Here is a 17,188-nt window from a genome sequence, read left to right as displayed (position 1 = left end):
AGAACGGCAAGGTAATAGCGGATCAGTGGCAATAATTTGAAAACTCCTGGAAAACAGGAGAGATCCAGCAGAGCTGGGAGGGCAAAACGTTGTCCCCATCTTCAAAAGGGAAAAAAGAGATCCCCACATTATCGTCCAGTTAGTCTGACATCAATACCAGAAAGATTCTAGAGCAGATCATTAAACAGAGAGTCTGTGAACATCTAGAAGGCAATGCCATAACACAAAAAGTCACATGGGTTCAGAGAACAAGTCAGCCAGACAAACCTAATCTCTTTCTTTTGATAAAATTGCCAGCTTGGTAGATGAAGGGAAGGCTGTGGATATAGATATCTTGATTTCAGTAAGGCCTTTGACAAGTTCCCAGCATCTTGCAACAAGCTGTAAAATGTGGGCTAACAAAGGAACTGTTAAATGGATCTGTAATTGGTTGACCGGCCGACCCAAAGGGTGCTCAACAATGGTCCTTTTCATCCTGGAGAAAAGTGACCAGTGGGGCCCACAGGCCTCTGTCCTGGACCCATGCTATTCAACATCTTTATCAATGACCTGGATGACAGAATTGGGAGCATACTTATCAAATTTGCAGTGATACCAAATTAGGGGAATAGCTAATACCCCAGAGGACAGGACCAGATTCAAAATGACCTGAATAGACAGAAAGCTGGGCCAAAGCTAACAAAATGAATTCAACACGGGAAATGTAAGGTATTGCACTTAGGGCGAAAATAAAATGCACAGATATGGATGGGTGACACCTGGCGGAATGAAACTACGTGTGAAAGGGATCTAGGAGTCCAAGTAGACCACAAGTTGAACATGAGTGAACAGTGTGATGCGGCAGCTAAAAAGGCCAATGCTATTTAGGCTGCATCATAGAAGTATAGTGTCTAGATCAAGAGATTAATAGTGCCACGGTATTCTGCTTTGGTCAGGCAGCCCCACCTAGAATAGTGTGTCCAGTTCTGGCGCCACAATTCAGAAAGGACATTGAGAACTGGAGCGTGTCCAAAGGGGGCGACAAAAATGGTGAAGGGTCTGGAAACCATGCCCTATGAGGAACGACTTAGGAGCTGGGAATGTTTAGCCGGGAGAAAAGAAGGTTAAGGTGATATGATAGCCCTGTTTAATATTTGAAGGGATGTCATATTGAAGAGGGAGCAAGCTTGTTTTCTGCTGCTCCAGAGAAACAGGACCCGGAAAAATGGATGCAAGCTGCAGGAAAAGAGTTCACCTGAACATTATGAGGAACTTCCTGACAGTAGGGCGTTTGACAGTGGAATGCACTCCCTCGGAGGTGATAGAGTCTCCTTCCTGTGGAGTCTTTAAACAGAGGCTGGATGGGCCATCTGTCAGGGAGGCTTTGATTTGGATTTCCTGCATGGCAGGGGTTGGACTGGATGGCCAGTGGTCTCTTCCAACTCTACGATTCTATGATTCTATGATTCTATGATTCTAGATAAATGGACTGATCATAATTGGGAAGAATAACCAAAAATAATTTATTGCTGATACTCAAGCTAGAAGAACATGGGAAATATTTCTCATCCAAAAAGTATGACCTCCTCATTTTCATAGCAAAATTTTTACACATGACATTAGATACTTGTGAGTTAAATAGAAAAGATTATTAATTTTAGGATAAGCTGTAAAGACTGCATTAACCAAATAACTATTTCCAAATGTTAACTCACCAGTAGGCTAATGAAAACCAATCATTGTGGCTTCTGGAAATGGTGTGGAGAATTCAGTTCTTTCCTTCTCCTGGTTCCTGATCAGACAATACCATCAGACATTCACATACCATGTGGCAGCAGTTACAGCAATGAAGCAAATAAGTAAGCAATCAATGGTATAGGAAAATATTGGGGTGATAGTTCAGTTTTGTCTCCAGATATTTTCAAGCAGGACTCAAAATATCTGTTTGAAAATTAGATACTGCTGTAAGTCCAACAGGGATACTGAGCAAGCGATCGACCGGTATATGTTGGTTTTGTATATCACCAGTGAATCTTTAACGGAGGGGACATGAGAAGAAGAAATAAAGATTACATACGGCAAGTAAGCAGTATGGTAAAAATAATGATCCATAAAATAAGGATATAGAGGACTAAGAGAAGGGAGAATTTTAAAAACCTTGCAAAAGTGTTTTTTGTGATTGCTGCACTGACATTACTCACATAATAAGTTACTGTGTTAGAGATGATAAGCTAGTTTGAAAGGAAAACAAATGCCTAACAGTTGATGCATACATTGTCAGTATATGCTTATCTCGTAAAATAATCCAGGTGTGTGGACATTCTCTCTCTGATATTCCAGTATGAAAACACTTGTGCTATCTTGGAAATTCACAGATGTTTCGCGCGAGAATGAATTTCCACATAAGCTTCAGGCTTTATTTTAACAGTTTCAGCCCTTCTCTGGGAAAAGGGCCCAATACATTCAGGGGATCATATGCACAAGTAAAATATAAAAGTGCAATTACATTTACATGGCAGAACTTAATACTGATTGTAAAGTTTCTGTCAGAAATAACTGAACAGACAAATTGTTTCTTTCAAATGTATGCGCAGCAAAGGCAAGAAAAATCCAACATTCCAACATGCAAGTCAACTACCCTCTACTCGATAGCAAGTCATTAGCACAGAAATAATCAAAAATAAAAATAAAAATATGGAAGAGAATAAACATAACAGAGAAGGAAAGGAAAGAGAGGAATGTGTTAAATTTTCCATTTCAGAATACTGGAGAAACTCCTGAAATGTTAACAATTTGAAAAAATTTCCAAGCCACTATTTCTTCACAATTTCTCTTACTTTCAAAGGTACCTTCTTCTCCGTAACGCTGACAGCTGTGTATCTCTCAAAGATCCATGCACTTATGAATATCTTCCCTTGATGTATGATGAACTCTTCTAGGAGAATATTTATCACCTCTCCCTTGAGCTTCTAGGGATTTGGTTCCCAGGAGTGGGCACACAGTCATTAAGTAAAAGTGTATATGTTTTACCTTCATACGGTACTAAGACAATACAGTTATAAATTTCTCTTATTGTCAAATGTACCTCTTCTCCCGGTAACTTGACAGCCGTTAATCAAGTATAAATAAATAGATTAGGGTTTTTTGGCTATACTCATTGAGCTAAGCACTGAAAATGACAGAGCTTCCAAAAAAATCCCTTTCTTTCCATCCTACCATTAAAATGTTAATAGGAAAGCGACTTCTGAATTCTAGTAATTCTTATTATAAGCTGAACGATATTTTATTAAATTCACCTCATTATTATCAGGGACCATATTCGATAGTTTAAAGACACATACCAATCAGTAGGGAAAGGTAGGACACAAGAAATTAGGACTACTTGGTTAAATAAGTATAAAAGATCTGCACAGATTTTATGGCCTGAGTCAGATCGGAGTCCCTCAGAACTGTCCCATCTTATTTGAGCAAGCCAATGAAATAAGCTTGCCCTCACTTGGCCATCTCATGGAAAATAAACAAACTCTCGCCAATGTGGAAGATATAAAGAGAGGGTACTACAGTAAATTAAAGTTTTGGCTCACTCCTTTATGATATCAAGTGAGTGCTCCCGATTTCTTCTGGGAAAAACTCATAATGTGGATGTGTTTCAAGGCTGCCCATCTATCTTGCTAGGCAGCCCAATAAATTAAGCTGTGCTAGCATATCTACACAACTCAACAGGGTTTCTGCCAAGTTTTTCTTCAAAAAACCATGTGTCACCCACAGGAGAGCATTTCAATGGAAAGTGAGAAAGGTATCCCTTAAAACACCTATGCTTTGGCCTTTCAAAGCCTGAATTGAAGATTGGGGTCAACTCTCACCATACAATGCACACCGTCCACGGAACACACCACCAGAAACCCCAAAGAATCCAACACCACCCATGCCATCCCATTGGATGACTGCCCCTTTAATCAGCCACATAATCGCACATGCAAGCTCCCCTTGACGGGCATCAGTTGTGAGTGATACATGGCAAAGCACAATCATGGTGCCGCCCCCCCTATATCCCTTCACCCATGCCCCCACCCCCCATTGGACTGTCTGGTTTATGTACTTGGAGAGAACATAAACCGACAGGTTTTCTGTCCTGGGCAGAGTGCTATTCACATCTTTATCAATGACTATGGAACAAATGGGGGCATACGTATCAAATTTGCAGACGACACCAAATTGGGAGGAAATGGCTAACACCCCAGAGGACAGGATCAAGATTCAAAATGACCTGAATAGATTGAAAGAGCTGGGCCAAAGCTAAACAATGAACAACAGGGAGAAATGTAAGGTATTGCACTTAGGGTGGAAAAATGAAATGTACAGGTACAGGATGGGATGTGAAACTACGTGTGAAAGGGACTAGGAGACCATGTAGACCACAGCTCTGGCACTGTGTCCAGATGAGGCAAGTGAGTGAAGGGGCACCATATAGCCATGCCACCAGAGCTAAGGCGCCATTTTGAGAGCACAAAAAAGACCACTTTTTGCAGCTCCTTTTGCACCCTCAGAGCCAGATTGGGATTGCGGTGTGAGGTTGCCGGGACACCCAATCTGGTACAAAAGGGGGGTTGCGAGCTCCTCAGATAAGGATGGATGAGACATGGCTTGACAACAGTACATGCTAAAGGTATTTGGGAGTCTTAATAGACCCCAAAGTGAATATGATTGAAGAGTGTGCGCTTCAGCCGCTAAAAAAGCAAGTATGATCCTAGGCTGAATCAACTGGAGAGTAGGGGTAGTGGAGGGAAGTAATATTACCACTCATACTTCTCTGTTTGGTCGGACCTCATTTGGAATACGGTGCAAGTTTCTGGACACTACAAGAGGGATGTTGACTAGTTGGAGCGTGTCCAAGAGGAAGGTGACCAAATAGTGAAAGTCTGGAAACCATGGCCTATGAGGAGAAGCTTCAGGAGCAAGATATATTTAGCCGGGGGAGAGGTTTTAGAGGTGTTTGATAGCCATGTTTAATATTTGAAAGGATATCATACGAAAATGGGTTAAGCATGTTTTCTATTTCTCTAGAGACAATGGGGCAATGGATTCAAAGTACAAGAAAAGAGATCCACCAAACATTAGAAGACATTTTGGACAGAAAGAGCTGTTCAAACGTGGGATATATTGTCTACATAGGCGGGTTACAACCGCCATAAGTACGCGCTCCGCGCTACTAGGGTTAGGAAGGGCCGTATTAGGGTTAGGAAGGTTCTTACCTTCCTGACGGCCCTCTCCTCCGATTTTTGCGTGGCCATCCACATGGGCGCCGCCATTTTACGTATGGAGCGTGCCCAGACGTGTTCGGCGGAAGTGACGTCGCAAGGAGAATACCCTTGGATGGAGTTCATCTGGTCCCGGAGACTTAAATTCATTTAGATTAATAAGATATTCCTCTACTATCTCTTTACTTATTCTGAGCTGAAATTCCTCTATTCTGTCCTCTGCTCCATTATCTTCAGGTTGATTACTCTTTGCCTTTTCTGAGAAGACTGAGGCAAAGAAGGTGTTGAGTAATTCTGCCTTTTCTCTGTCTTCTGTTAGCATTTTGACATCTTCTCCACGCAGTGGCCCTACCGTTTCCTTCAATTTGATTGAATTCTGAAATGTAAGAGGACTTTTTTCAGTAGATATTATTTCAGCACCTGCACCTAAAGTGGTGTCTAGTGTCACAGAGACAGTGCATGGGCCTGATTTCTTTCCCTGATGGAAAAAATACTGAGGATGGATTCCTTTAGCTGATACTAAAAGCAGACATTTAAACTATAAACCACCTGAAATCCTGGTCTTGTGGAAAAGAAAATGTACAAATAAAAGGATCAACAGATTATTTGACTGATTCCTTTGTGGACTGATGGATACAACCCTTTCACATAAGCGCTTATAAAACTTCATTCTTCTTCAAGTGATATTTTTAACTATAAAATCCTATCGGCTGTTGTCAAGGTGCCATACATGATTAGGGTAGCAAGAACCCGACAGAGAAGAGGTGTAGGAAGGAATGAGTATTAAAGATTATGCATGGGGGGGGGGGGAACTCTTTTGGTTCTACTTTGAAATATTGCTACAGTAGAACCAATGAGAGACTCAATCTCTATCCACGCTGCATAACTGAACCAGTTGGATAACATACTAAGCAGCCATGTGTTCATCCGTGATTTATTTTAGAGTTGATTTCATTCAATTTTAAGTCTTTCACATAAGATACTGCCTTGATGTCATACACACAGAATGTGAGGTCTCAAGTATAACAATTGCAATAACAGCCATAACCATGTGATACCACCCTACAGTTATAACTCAAAGGGCTGTGCCACTACTGTTCTTATATTCATTCTAACATGTCTCATTCTTTCCTTCCACAGGGAACCTATATGCTGAAAAACAAAGTCCCACTAATAAATCCTCTCTCTCAGAGTTTTTTCTTCTGCAATTCTCACATGTTCGGGAGCTGCAAATTCTACACTTCATTGTATTCCTCATTTTTTACCTGGCAGCAACAACAGGGAATCTTCTCATTGTCTCTGCAATAGCCTCTGACTACCACTTGCATACCCCTATGTACTTTTTTCTGATGAATTTGGCCATACAGGACTTGGGGCAAATTTCAGTCATTTTACCCATCTCCATGGCCAATTCCCTTAGGAATAACAGTCATATTTCTTATTCTGGATGTGTTACTCAAGTTCTGTTTAATGTATTTTTTATATCATCTGATTTCTTTCTTCTGACAGTCATGGCGTATGATCGGTATATTGCCATTTGCAAACCATTACAGTATGAGATTATGATGAATAAACATGCCTGCCTTCAAATGGTTACTGCTCTATGGATCATTAGCTTCTTATATGGAGTGTTACACACTATAGGCACCTTTGTATCCCCCTTTTGTTCCAACAACGTGAACCAATTTTTCTGTGAAATCCCACACTTACTTAAACTAGCCTGCTCTGACTTGTATCTGATTGAAATAGGTATTCTTTTGTTGAGTGCAGTTGTTGCAACAGGCTGCTTTGTTTTCATTGTTGTGAGTTATATGTACATCTTGACTACAGTGATGAGATTTCCTGCTGGGCAGGGAAGGAAGAGAGCTTTCTCAACTTGCCTCCCGCACCTCACTGTAGTCTCTGTACTTGTATTTACTTCATATCTATCTTACTTTAAGCCTGTCTCAGAATCCCCATCAACCCTTGATTTATCACTGACCATGATATATACGATGGTGCCACCCTTGATCAATCCACTCATCTACAGTTTGAGAAATAAGGAGATCAAAAATGCTCTGAAAAACCTGTTGGGCTTGAAAAACCCATGAATAGCTTTTCCTGTCTTGTTTCTGTATAAAGCTCTAAGGATATGAGAAATCCTACTATGTTTGGATGGAAGAATAATTTTCAATTATAGGATGTTTCACTGTCATTTGTGCCCAGTACATTTTTGAGCTGTATAGCTGCAGTTTCTTTATTAATAATATATAATATCAAACACATTAGGGTTGCAAGGTATTCATTATTATAAGTTATGTTCCCAATGAGATTGCCTGGAAGCCTGTTTCTTTTAGGGCTCACAGGGATTCCTTATTAAAAGAAGTCCTCTGTTTGAAGTTTGGCAAGCTTTTCCCATTTATTTAGGTAACTGTTACATAGATTTGTAATTGGTTGACTGGCTGAACCCAAAGGATGCTCAACAATGGTTCCTTTTCATCCTGGAGAGAAGTGACCAGTGGGGTCCCACAGGGCTCTGTCCTGGGCCCAGTGCTATTCAACATCTTTATCAATGACCTGGATGACAGAATTGGGAGCATACTTATCAAATTTGCAGATGACACCAAATTAGGGGGAATAGCTAATACCCCAGAGGACAGGACCAAGATTCAAAATGACCTGAATAGACTAGAAAGCTGGGCCAAAGCTAACAAAATGAATTTCAACACAGAGAAATGTGAGGTACTGCATTTAGGGCAGAAAAATAAAATGAACAGATATAGGATGGGTGACACCTGGCTGAATGAGACTACATGTGAAAGGGATCTGGGAGTCCAAGTAGACCACAAGTGGAACATGAGTCAACAGTGTGATGCGGAAGCTAATAAGGCCAATGCAATTTTAGACTGCATCAATAGAAATATAGTGTCTAGATCAAGGGAAGTAATAGTGCCACTCTATTCTGCTCTGATCAGGCCCCACCTGGAATACTGTGTCCAATTCTGGGCACCACAATTTAAAAAGGATATGGAGAAACTGGAGTGTGTCCAAAGGAGGGCGACCAAAATGGTGAAGGGTCTGGAAACCATGCCCTATGACAAACGACTTAGGGAGCTGGGGATATTTAGCCTGGATAAGAGAAGGCTAAGAGATGATATGAAAGCCCTGTTATAATATTTGAAGGGGTGTCACATCGAGGAGGGAACAAGCTTGTTTTCTGCTGCTCCAGAGAACAGGACCAGGAACAATGGATCCAAGCTAGAGGAAAAGAGATTCTGTCTCAACATTAGGAGGAACTTCCTGATAGGAAGAGCTTTCCGACAGTGGAATACACTCCCTCAGAGTGCAGTGGAATCTCCTTCTTTGGAAGTCTTTAAGTAGAGGCTGGATGGTCATCTGTCGGGGATGCTCTTATTTAGAGTTTCTGCATGCCATGGGGTTTGACTGGATGGCCCTTGCGGTCTCTTCCAACTCTATTATTCTATGATTCTAGGCTAAATGTGGACCCAAAAAATTCTGTTTGCTGAGGTGTGGGCTCTTCAAAAAAGATACAAATGTGTGCATTATGTTATTTATAAATGTGGACAATATGTTAAGTTTACAGAGAAATACATAACTAAATTAACTCAAGCAATACAGTGGACCCTTGTTATCCACTGGGGGATTGTTTCCAGGATGCCCCTCCCCATGGATACCAAAATCTGTGCATGATCAACTCTCATTATATACAATGGCATAGTTCAATGGTGCCCATTATAAGAACTGAATTACAATAGTCCCTTCTTGTTATTTCTAAAACCTGGCAAAACTAAGAAGTAGCCACATGGTTTCCACCATCACAGGGTTTTCTTGGCAGGTTTCTGCTGAGCGGGTGTGCTGTTGTCATCCTCTGAGGTTGAGAGTGACTTGTCCAAAGTCATCCAGTGGGTTTACATATCTGAGCCAAAATTCACATTTTGATCTCCAGAGTCATTGTCCAATGCTCAAACCAGTACAACATGCTGCCTCACAAGTTTAGAGGAAACAAATTATATTTATGCCCCCCCCCCCCCGGGACACACTCCAGCTAGTCAACTTCCCTCTTGAAATGTGTTGTTCAGAGCTGTACATAGTATTCCAGGTGAGGTCTGACCAAAGCAGAATAGAGCGGTAATATGACTTCCCTTGATCTAGCCACTACTCTCCGATGGATACAGCCTAGGATCATATTGGCTCTTTTAGTGGCTGAAGCACACTTTTAAATCATATTCATCTTGTGGTCTACTAAGACTCAGAAATCCCTTTTTCATATACTGTTGTCAAGCCATATGTCATCCACCCTATATCTGAGTCTTTCATTTTTTTTCAGTACCTTACATTTTTCCTTGTTAAAATTCATTTTGTAAGTTTTTGCCCAGCTTTCTAATCTGTTGAGGTAGTTTTGATTTCTGATCCTGTCCTCTAGGTATTATCTAGCCATCCTAATTTGGTGTCATCTCTAAATTTGATAAGCATGCCCTCTAATCCATCATCCAAGTAATTGATTAAGATAATAAATACCACTGGGCCCAGGACAAAACGCTATGGCAACCCACTAGTCACCTCTCTCCAGGATAAAGAGGAGCCATTGGTGAGTTACAGTTGCTGTACTACAGTTGCTGTACTACCCAACAGGCAGATGTAGGACACAGAGGACAGATTTTGCACAGATTTTATGGCTCTCAATCAGTATGGCTCTGTGTTTTGTCAGAGTCCCACAGAACTGTTTCATCTTATCCTAGCAAGCCATATGAAATAAACTTGCCACCAGTTGTTCATCTCACCCAAAACCAACAACCTACCCAAAGATTCTAGATATAAAATGTGTGTGTCCTACAGCAGAATTAAAATTTTTGTCCACTCCTTTTATTATAAGGATATTCTCTATTTCTTCTGAGAAACACCTCCCAATGTGAGATGTGTGTCAATGGGGTTTCATCTAGCTTGCTTGACAGTCCAATAGATTAGGCTGTGTCAATATACCATCCTAACTCAACAGGCTTCAGTGTCAAGTGTTCCTCAAAAAAACCCAAGTGTCATACCCAGAGAAGAGTCCACCATTTGGAATGCCTCACCCAAGGCCTCACTTATATGTCACAGCTTGTATGAGGGAGGATTTGCAGGCATGGCAGCCAATTTTGACCACTGATACAGTAACAGGGTCTATGTTGGGAGGGTGCATCTTCTGTTGGTTGCAAATTTCCAGGTAAGCTTATGCCACAGATACAATGTTTTTGGTTTTTTTAATCTTTGCTTCCATAGCAGCTGATGCATGGCTGACTGGACAAGTGAATGGGAAACTTTGGAAATCACTCAGGAATCAATCTTCTTGGAGTTTTCTGGTCCCTGTGTGGTTGTGTACTGAAGGATTTGCAAACTACCTGGTCTACATCTATCATGACTGTTTGGCCTCTGTTTCATTTCATTTTATTTCCTATTTTATGTCCAAATTGCCATGGCTTATCAACCAGGTCTGGACCTTGAGCATAACAGCATTGCCTTCAGCAAAGTTATCACTGATAGAAGATTACATTGTTGGAATTGCAAGAGTTGGTGGGCCATTTCAAGATTTCAAGTGAGGTGGTTGCCCCAAGCCATACCTTTTCCTCAAGTGCCTATGTGATGCCATGAAGGGTGTGACCCAGAGGCCTCTGGGTATCAAAACAACAACAACAATAACAATAACAACAACAAACCTTCGATTTCAGGAGAGACCTTTAAAAATTGGAAGTAAATAGGAAGTTACATATGGTCACCTTTTGTTAAATTGGCTTTTCCTGGCACAGGACGTAAAACAAAAACATAGTGAAAATGCTCCCCAGAAACATTGTGAAAATGCCCCTAGATGATATTGAAGAACATTCTAGGGTGAACTTTGAATTTTAATTTTTTGGGTATGTGTGTGTGAAGTGGGTCATAGTCCTCGATAAACTCCTTGTGGGCTAGTGCCATCCCCAGGCTCCCACAGTTGCCCCGCCCCCCCACAAATACAATGCATGTAATTTCTTCTCAGATCATATAAATTGACTGGAAAGCAAAATAAAGTACCTCAGCCAAAGAGATTGAGATGTTCCATACCAGGAGATGGACATAGACAAACATTTCAGGATTGTTCCTTTGATTGTGGCAGGAAGGTGAGATTAGGTGCTATCTATTCATTCATCTTGACCATACAGGAAATCCTCTGTTATAGTTTCCCTGTTGGCTTGTTATCTAGAGTGTGATTAGCCACTTTGGGTCCAGTCCTGGGAGTAAGGTTCATACAAATAAAATAAAATAAAATAAACAAACACTTTGAATGAAAGATGATCCACTAGCAGTCTATTAACCAGTCTTTTCTACAGGTGAACAGGTTATATCGTCAGGAATTTATTACTTGAAAATCATTTTATTGAATTTTTTTTAAAAACAATTTCTTTGCAAAAGAGAGAAAAAGTATAGAGAAAACAGATCAGTTGAAATGGGAGGGTGAAAGACACATAGGACATAATCATTGGCTAGGCACACACCGTAATGAAAGTTAAACATACTATATTTCTAAAATATGTCTGGTTAAAGTTGGTGTCTCTACAATATGTGTACAGGGACAGAGCAATAAAGACCCAGACTAATGAATGATGGGTGGTGAGCATATGTCTTTCCAACGTTTTTGCATTTTTGTTCTTTTGGCTACAATAGGGTGCACAGAATCAATTCCGCAAGTCCAACTTTTTGAACTTGCTGCCTCCGATCTTATTAGCCTAAGTCTGGCTATAGGCATAACTGGAGTGTTATTATTATTATTAACCTTTATTTATAAAGCGCTGTAAATTTACACAGCGGCTGGGACAGTAGATGCACTGAATTCATTGAATTTATCCATGTGTTGATAAATTCATTAATATGGGTTTAATGAAGTAGGGAGTAACCAACAGGATGCCAGCCATTGTTTACCTTATCTTGCCTTTAACCAGGTGACCAGAAATGAGGAACTGATACCCAGTATGCTCAGTAAAGGGAAATACAAACCAAGGGTGGGGATGCTCTACAATCAGAAGAGGAACTAAATGATCAAGATGAATTAAAAAGACAATGGAAGCCATACACTGAAGAGCAATATAAAAGAGCCAAAGCATGAAATAAATAAATAAATGGAAGCTCCACACAGCATTAAATGTGAATTTAAATTGTCTACTAATGCCTGTCCCTATGACAAAAATCCTCTTGTGTTGTTTACTCTAAGTCCTGTTCAGCAAAGGGTCATCCCATTCTTGCCACTTGATTGCTTTCTTTGTTGTTAGTATGTGATAGTGCTGATGAATTGTCCCTTAGTCCACGTGTCCCTGTTTCCCACTCAGATAAGACCTGAGTGAAAGGTCTTTGCTAGATTTACTTCCCATTTCTCAGGGTAAATAACAAGACTTTATATGGCATTGCTCACCATTAAAATTAGAAACTCAAATATCTATACTCTGAAGGTATGCTTGTCAGTGTACTGGAAATATCATAGTACTGGAAATATCAAGATGAAAAGATTCAGTTTTCTTCCACAATTCAGTTATTTCCTGTTCTTAAAAACTTCCCTGATATTAAAAAAGTTATCAGCTCAGAAACTTAGGTTGTATACACACACACACACACACACACACACACACACTTTTCATTGTTGAGTTATGATGGCCACCCCTGGGAGCAATGCTCCAGAAGCGCAGAAGAGAGATTAATGCATCTTTTCAACTGAAGATATTTTCCCTCATTAATCCAAGTGGAAGGGGACTTTCATATAGTGACATGGATGCCTTTATAGACGCACAGCCGGCTCACTGCTGGAGAAGGAAAGTGGATCTGAAGTGAAAAGCAATCTGTGAAGAAAAGTAGTAAGTGATTTAGAATTTTTCTTAACATTTTGGGAGCATCTCAAATATTCTCACAAGCTGTCCTAAATCTTTCTTCAGCTCTTCCCAGCCCACCAGGGTTCCCAAGGAGATCAACAACTAAAATACAATAAAAAGCTTAAAACATTTAAAAAATAAATTAAAATGTTCTAAAAGCAATCCTAGAATCCAGTTAAAACAGCAATTTCAAACACTGAAAAATAGCACTGTTTTGGTTGCCCACTGGAGATATGGGACTAGCCTAACTTCCCTTGATAAGGAGTTGCACAGTTAAAGTGCATATACAGAGAAAGCCTTCTTACTGACCAACCCAACCTAACTTCTCAAAGTATTGGGACATACAACAGAGGCTCCTCTGAAGATCATAATTTTTTGGCAGGCTCATTTTGAGAAGGTGGTCTTTCAGATATCATTTGGATCCACGTTGTCATACTTTCTTTTCTGCATATTTTCTCTTCTGCACTCTTTAATTATCTAGAGGACTTTGACAGAGAGGAGGTTGTGGGATTGTTTTCTGCTGCCCCAGAGGGTAGAACCAGGGTAGGTTTTGAATGAACATTTGCTGGGAGCATGTAAAGAAAGCAAGAAATGAATTGATAGGAGAATTTTTCAAAGAGAAGAGATCTACTCTTCATTAAGATTGAAAGATGGAAATGGTGGACTATTAAACTGGGGGTGTATGCAGCATTTTGGGATGTTCAACCCATTTTCAACCAAGGTGATTGTGATATCTTCTAAAATATGCAATTTTGTGTTTCTCAATCATGTCTATGTGACAATTCACCATGTTTACAATCCTCCTCCTCCTCCTCCTCCTCCTCCTCCTCCTCCTCCTCCTTCTTTCTGGTGTTTCTTAAATGCTCTCTTAAGGGAACTTAGCATAGACTTTCCTTACATGTTTCTTTTCTGCTGTTTTACTTTTGATTCCATCTTTTTCAATAAGAAAGCTGAGTACTCTAGTTTATTTCACCTCTCTGTTAGGATGGTGGAATATTTGTGTCATTCAAACACGGGAATCATAACAAGGATCAAAGGAATCTGTTACATATTTATTACAGTCACAGAAATGTCAACAAAACATCCCATAGAAATGTGATTTGTGTGGATAAGACCCACAGTGGGGTAAGACCCATTTATCACAGTGGGGCATGTTTCTGAGGGGATATGTTAAGGACTGCATTGTTAAAGTGAAATCTGAAGTTAACATGCAGATTCCTTCTCCTATTTTACATCTGAAGAATGTTAAGGAAAATAAGAGAATTTGCAAGGCTATCAGACTAGAAAAAATCATGGAAATTGCAGACTAATATACTGGGAGTGCATGCATAATGTTTTGGATATTTATTCTGCCCTCTCTGTCAGAATAAATCTCTTATCTTCTAGAATATGCATTTCTGTTTTTTAATCAGTCTGTGGCCTGTTACAGACTGCCAAAATAAAGCTGCTTCGGGTCTCTTTGGAGGTATGCTGTTTAAATGATGCATGGGCCCTAAGAGTCTGGAGGTCGCGCCAAAGCCACACTCCATTTCTAAGCACTGGAGGGCAGCTTTGGTGCAGCTTCCGGATTCTTAGGATGCATGCATCATTTAAACAGCATACCTCCAAAGAGACCCGAAGCAGCTTTATTTTGGCAGTCTGTAACAGGCCTGAGTGACAGTACCTTTTCACCAGATTTAAAATTTCTCCTTCCTCATTCTCATCCCTTATTTTATTTTGAGTAATCATATGTATCTATCCCCCCACTCACCTCTATGAAATTTTTATTTACTGTCTTTCATAACTTCTTTCGTGACTTTCATAACTCTGGTTGAATATAGGCAAGCCTTGGGGCATACAAATCTACTTTATATCATGCCTGATCATTGGTCATTCTTGTTTAATACTATTAAAACTGACTTGTTGCTATCTTCTAGGCTTTCGGGTAGAGCTTGTTCCCAGTCTACAAGCATATACCTGGAACCAACCAGAGACTTTGGCTTTGAAACTTGTGTTCTGTCACTGAATTAGAGTCCATTCTCACCTCGATATATGGAAGAAGTAAGTTACTGTTAACTTGCTTATGCTTTCTTGCTTTTTACTACACATTAGTCATTGACAGATGATGAGAAGATTTCACCAAATATCTGTGTCTGATCAGAATTCAAGAGAAGCAAAACGGTTGTTAAATCTACTTAGCATTAGCAGAATGACGAAGATGACCAGATTTCATCAGTAAACTGATGAGTTAGCAGTTGACAATGGCCATCTAATAAATGGTAATCTTTATCTATGCCAACTCTTCCTAAAATTAACCAAATAATCTAGTCAATTCAGTTCACAAAATACCTGTTGCCATAATGTATTTTTTGTAAATCAAAATTGGAGAGGGTAAACACCATTTTTGGATGCCTAAATAATTCCAGCTCTGGCCACATAATATGACAGTTACTCCCAGTAAAGGCTGATAAGGTTTATGATCAGTCATGCATGTTGTCTTGCAAGTTAATTACTTCCTATAATGTAAGATGAAAGTGGAAGCTATTAGTAGGAGTGTGCAGTGCATCAATTTTTAGAATGGTGACTAATGTTATAGAAAATGTGTGTGTGCATGTGTCTCTGTGTGTCTGTGTGTGTTTGTGTGTGTGTGATTTCCTTTACTTAAATATTTGAATTAAGAAGTACATTCCAAACTGGAATTTGCCTCCAATTCCACCCCCTAGTATCAGATGGTAGCAGGTTAAAAGGGTTAATTTGAGTCAGAACTGGTGCTCAAAATTAAAACTTGGTATATGCATTTTTAAAAATTGTAATTCCTTCCAGAGCACTAAGGAACAAAGTTTAATTAATAAATCTGTCAATGTTCCTCTCTGAGAATTCTCAGAAGTTTGACAGCTACAATTTCTATACTTCATTGCATTCCTTGTCTTTTGCCTGGCAACATCTGCAGGAAACTTTCTTATCGCCTTCAGTGTAGCTTCTGTCCCCACATTTGTACACCCCTATGTACTTTTTGCCTGTAATGTCTTTTGGATCAATTTCAGTAACTATGCTTAAGAACTGTTTTTCTTCTCCCTGTCTTTGAACAGGTTGCCTTCATGCACCTTAAGGAGCAACAATTAATAAATCAGACGTCTCTATCAGAATTTATTCTCTTGGAATTCTTTACTGTTCGGAAACTGCAGATTCTACATTTCATTGCATTCCTCATCTTCTTCCTGGCAGCAGCTGCAGGGAATCTCCTTATCGTTGCTGCAGTAGCATCTGACTACCATCTACACACCCCCATGTACTTTTTTCTGATGAACTTGGCCATACAGGACATGGGACAAGTTTCAGTCATTATTCCCTTATCCATGGCTAACTCCCTTATGAACGACAGGCGTATTTCTTATTCTGGGTGTGTTGCTCAAGTCCTTTTCTATATCTTCTTTTTATCATCTGATTTCTTTCTTCTCACAGTCATGGCGTATGATCGGTATGTTGCCATTTGCAATCCATTACAATATGAGATGGTAATGAACAGGCAAGCCTGCTTTCAGATGGTAACTACTGTATGGATCGGCAGCTTATGCTATGGGATTTTACACACTGTCGGTACCTTTACACCCCACTTTTGCTCCAATGTTGTCAATCAGTTTTTCTGTGAAATCCCACAGTTACTTAAGCTTACTTGCTCCGATTTATACCTTTTTGAAATTGGAGTAGTTTTGTTAGGTGTTATTGTTGGGGTAGGATGCTTTATTTTTATTGTAGTAACCTATGTGCATATCTTCACAGCAGTGCTGAGAATCCCTTCTGCACAGGGAAGGGAAAAGGTTTTCTCAACTTGCCTTCCCCATCTCATCATTTTCTCCATATTTATATTCACCGGAGGTTTTTCCTATCTCAGGGCCACCTCCGCTTCTCCATCATCTTTTGATTTGGCCTTAACCATGGTCTATTCCATGGTTCCACCCTTAATGAATCCTGTAATCTATGCAATGAGGAACAAAGATATAAAAAATGCTCTGTCTAAGATATTATCACTTAGGTACTTTTCTAAATATTTCTTCCCCAGTCTTTCAGCACAGATGAGTGGATAATTTAAATAAATGTAGTTAA

The 17,188-nt window shown here is 39.9% G+C and overlaps 2 protein-coding genes across 2 annotated transcripts; both read left to right on the top strand.

The window, feature by feature from the left end:
- The first annotated feature begins 6,388 nt into the window (after positions 1–6,388).
- On the top strand, positions 6,389–15,110 carry LOC121933728 (olfactory receptor 14A16-like). Its single transcript, XM_042473716.1, has 3 exons — positions 6,389–7,318; positions 10,548–10,587; positions 15,022–15,110. Exons 1-3 carry the CDS (start codon positions 6,572–6,574, stop codon positions 15,108–15,110), a joined length of 876 nt encoding a protein of 291 aa, XP_042329650.1. The 5' UTR covers positions 6,389–6,571.
- A 973-nt stretch (positions 15,111–16,083) lies between these two features.
- Positions 16,084–17,188, top strand: LOC121932402 (olfactory receptor 14A16-like). Its single transcript, XM_042470993.1, is given in 2 exon segments — positions 16,084–17,159; positions 17,161–17,188. Coding segments are annotated over 2 exon segments (1,005 nt in total). The 5' UTR covers positions 16,084–16,182.

This window comes from Sceloporus undulatus, chromosome 6 (assembly GCF_019175285.1).
Source record: "Sceloporus undulatus isolate JIND9_A2432 ecotype Alabama chromosome 6, SceUnd_v1.1, whole genome shotgun sequence".
Taxonomy (NCBI): Eukaryota; Metazoa; Chordata; class Lepidosauria; order Squamata; family Phrynosomatidae; genus Sceloporus; species Sceloporus undulatus.
The sequence above is the reverse complement of the archived record's forward strand: the minus strand, read 5'-3'. Positions and strand labels throughout refer to the sequence as shown.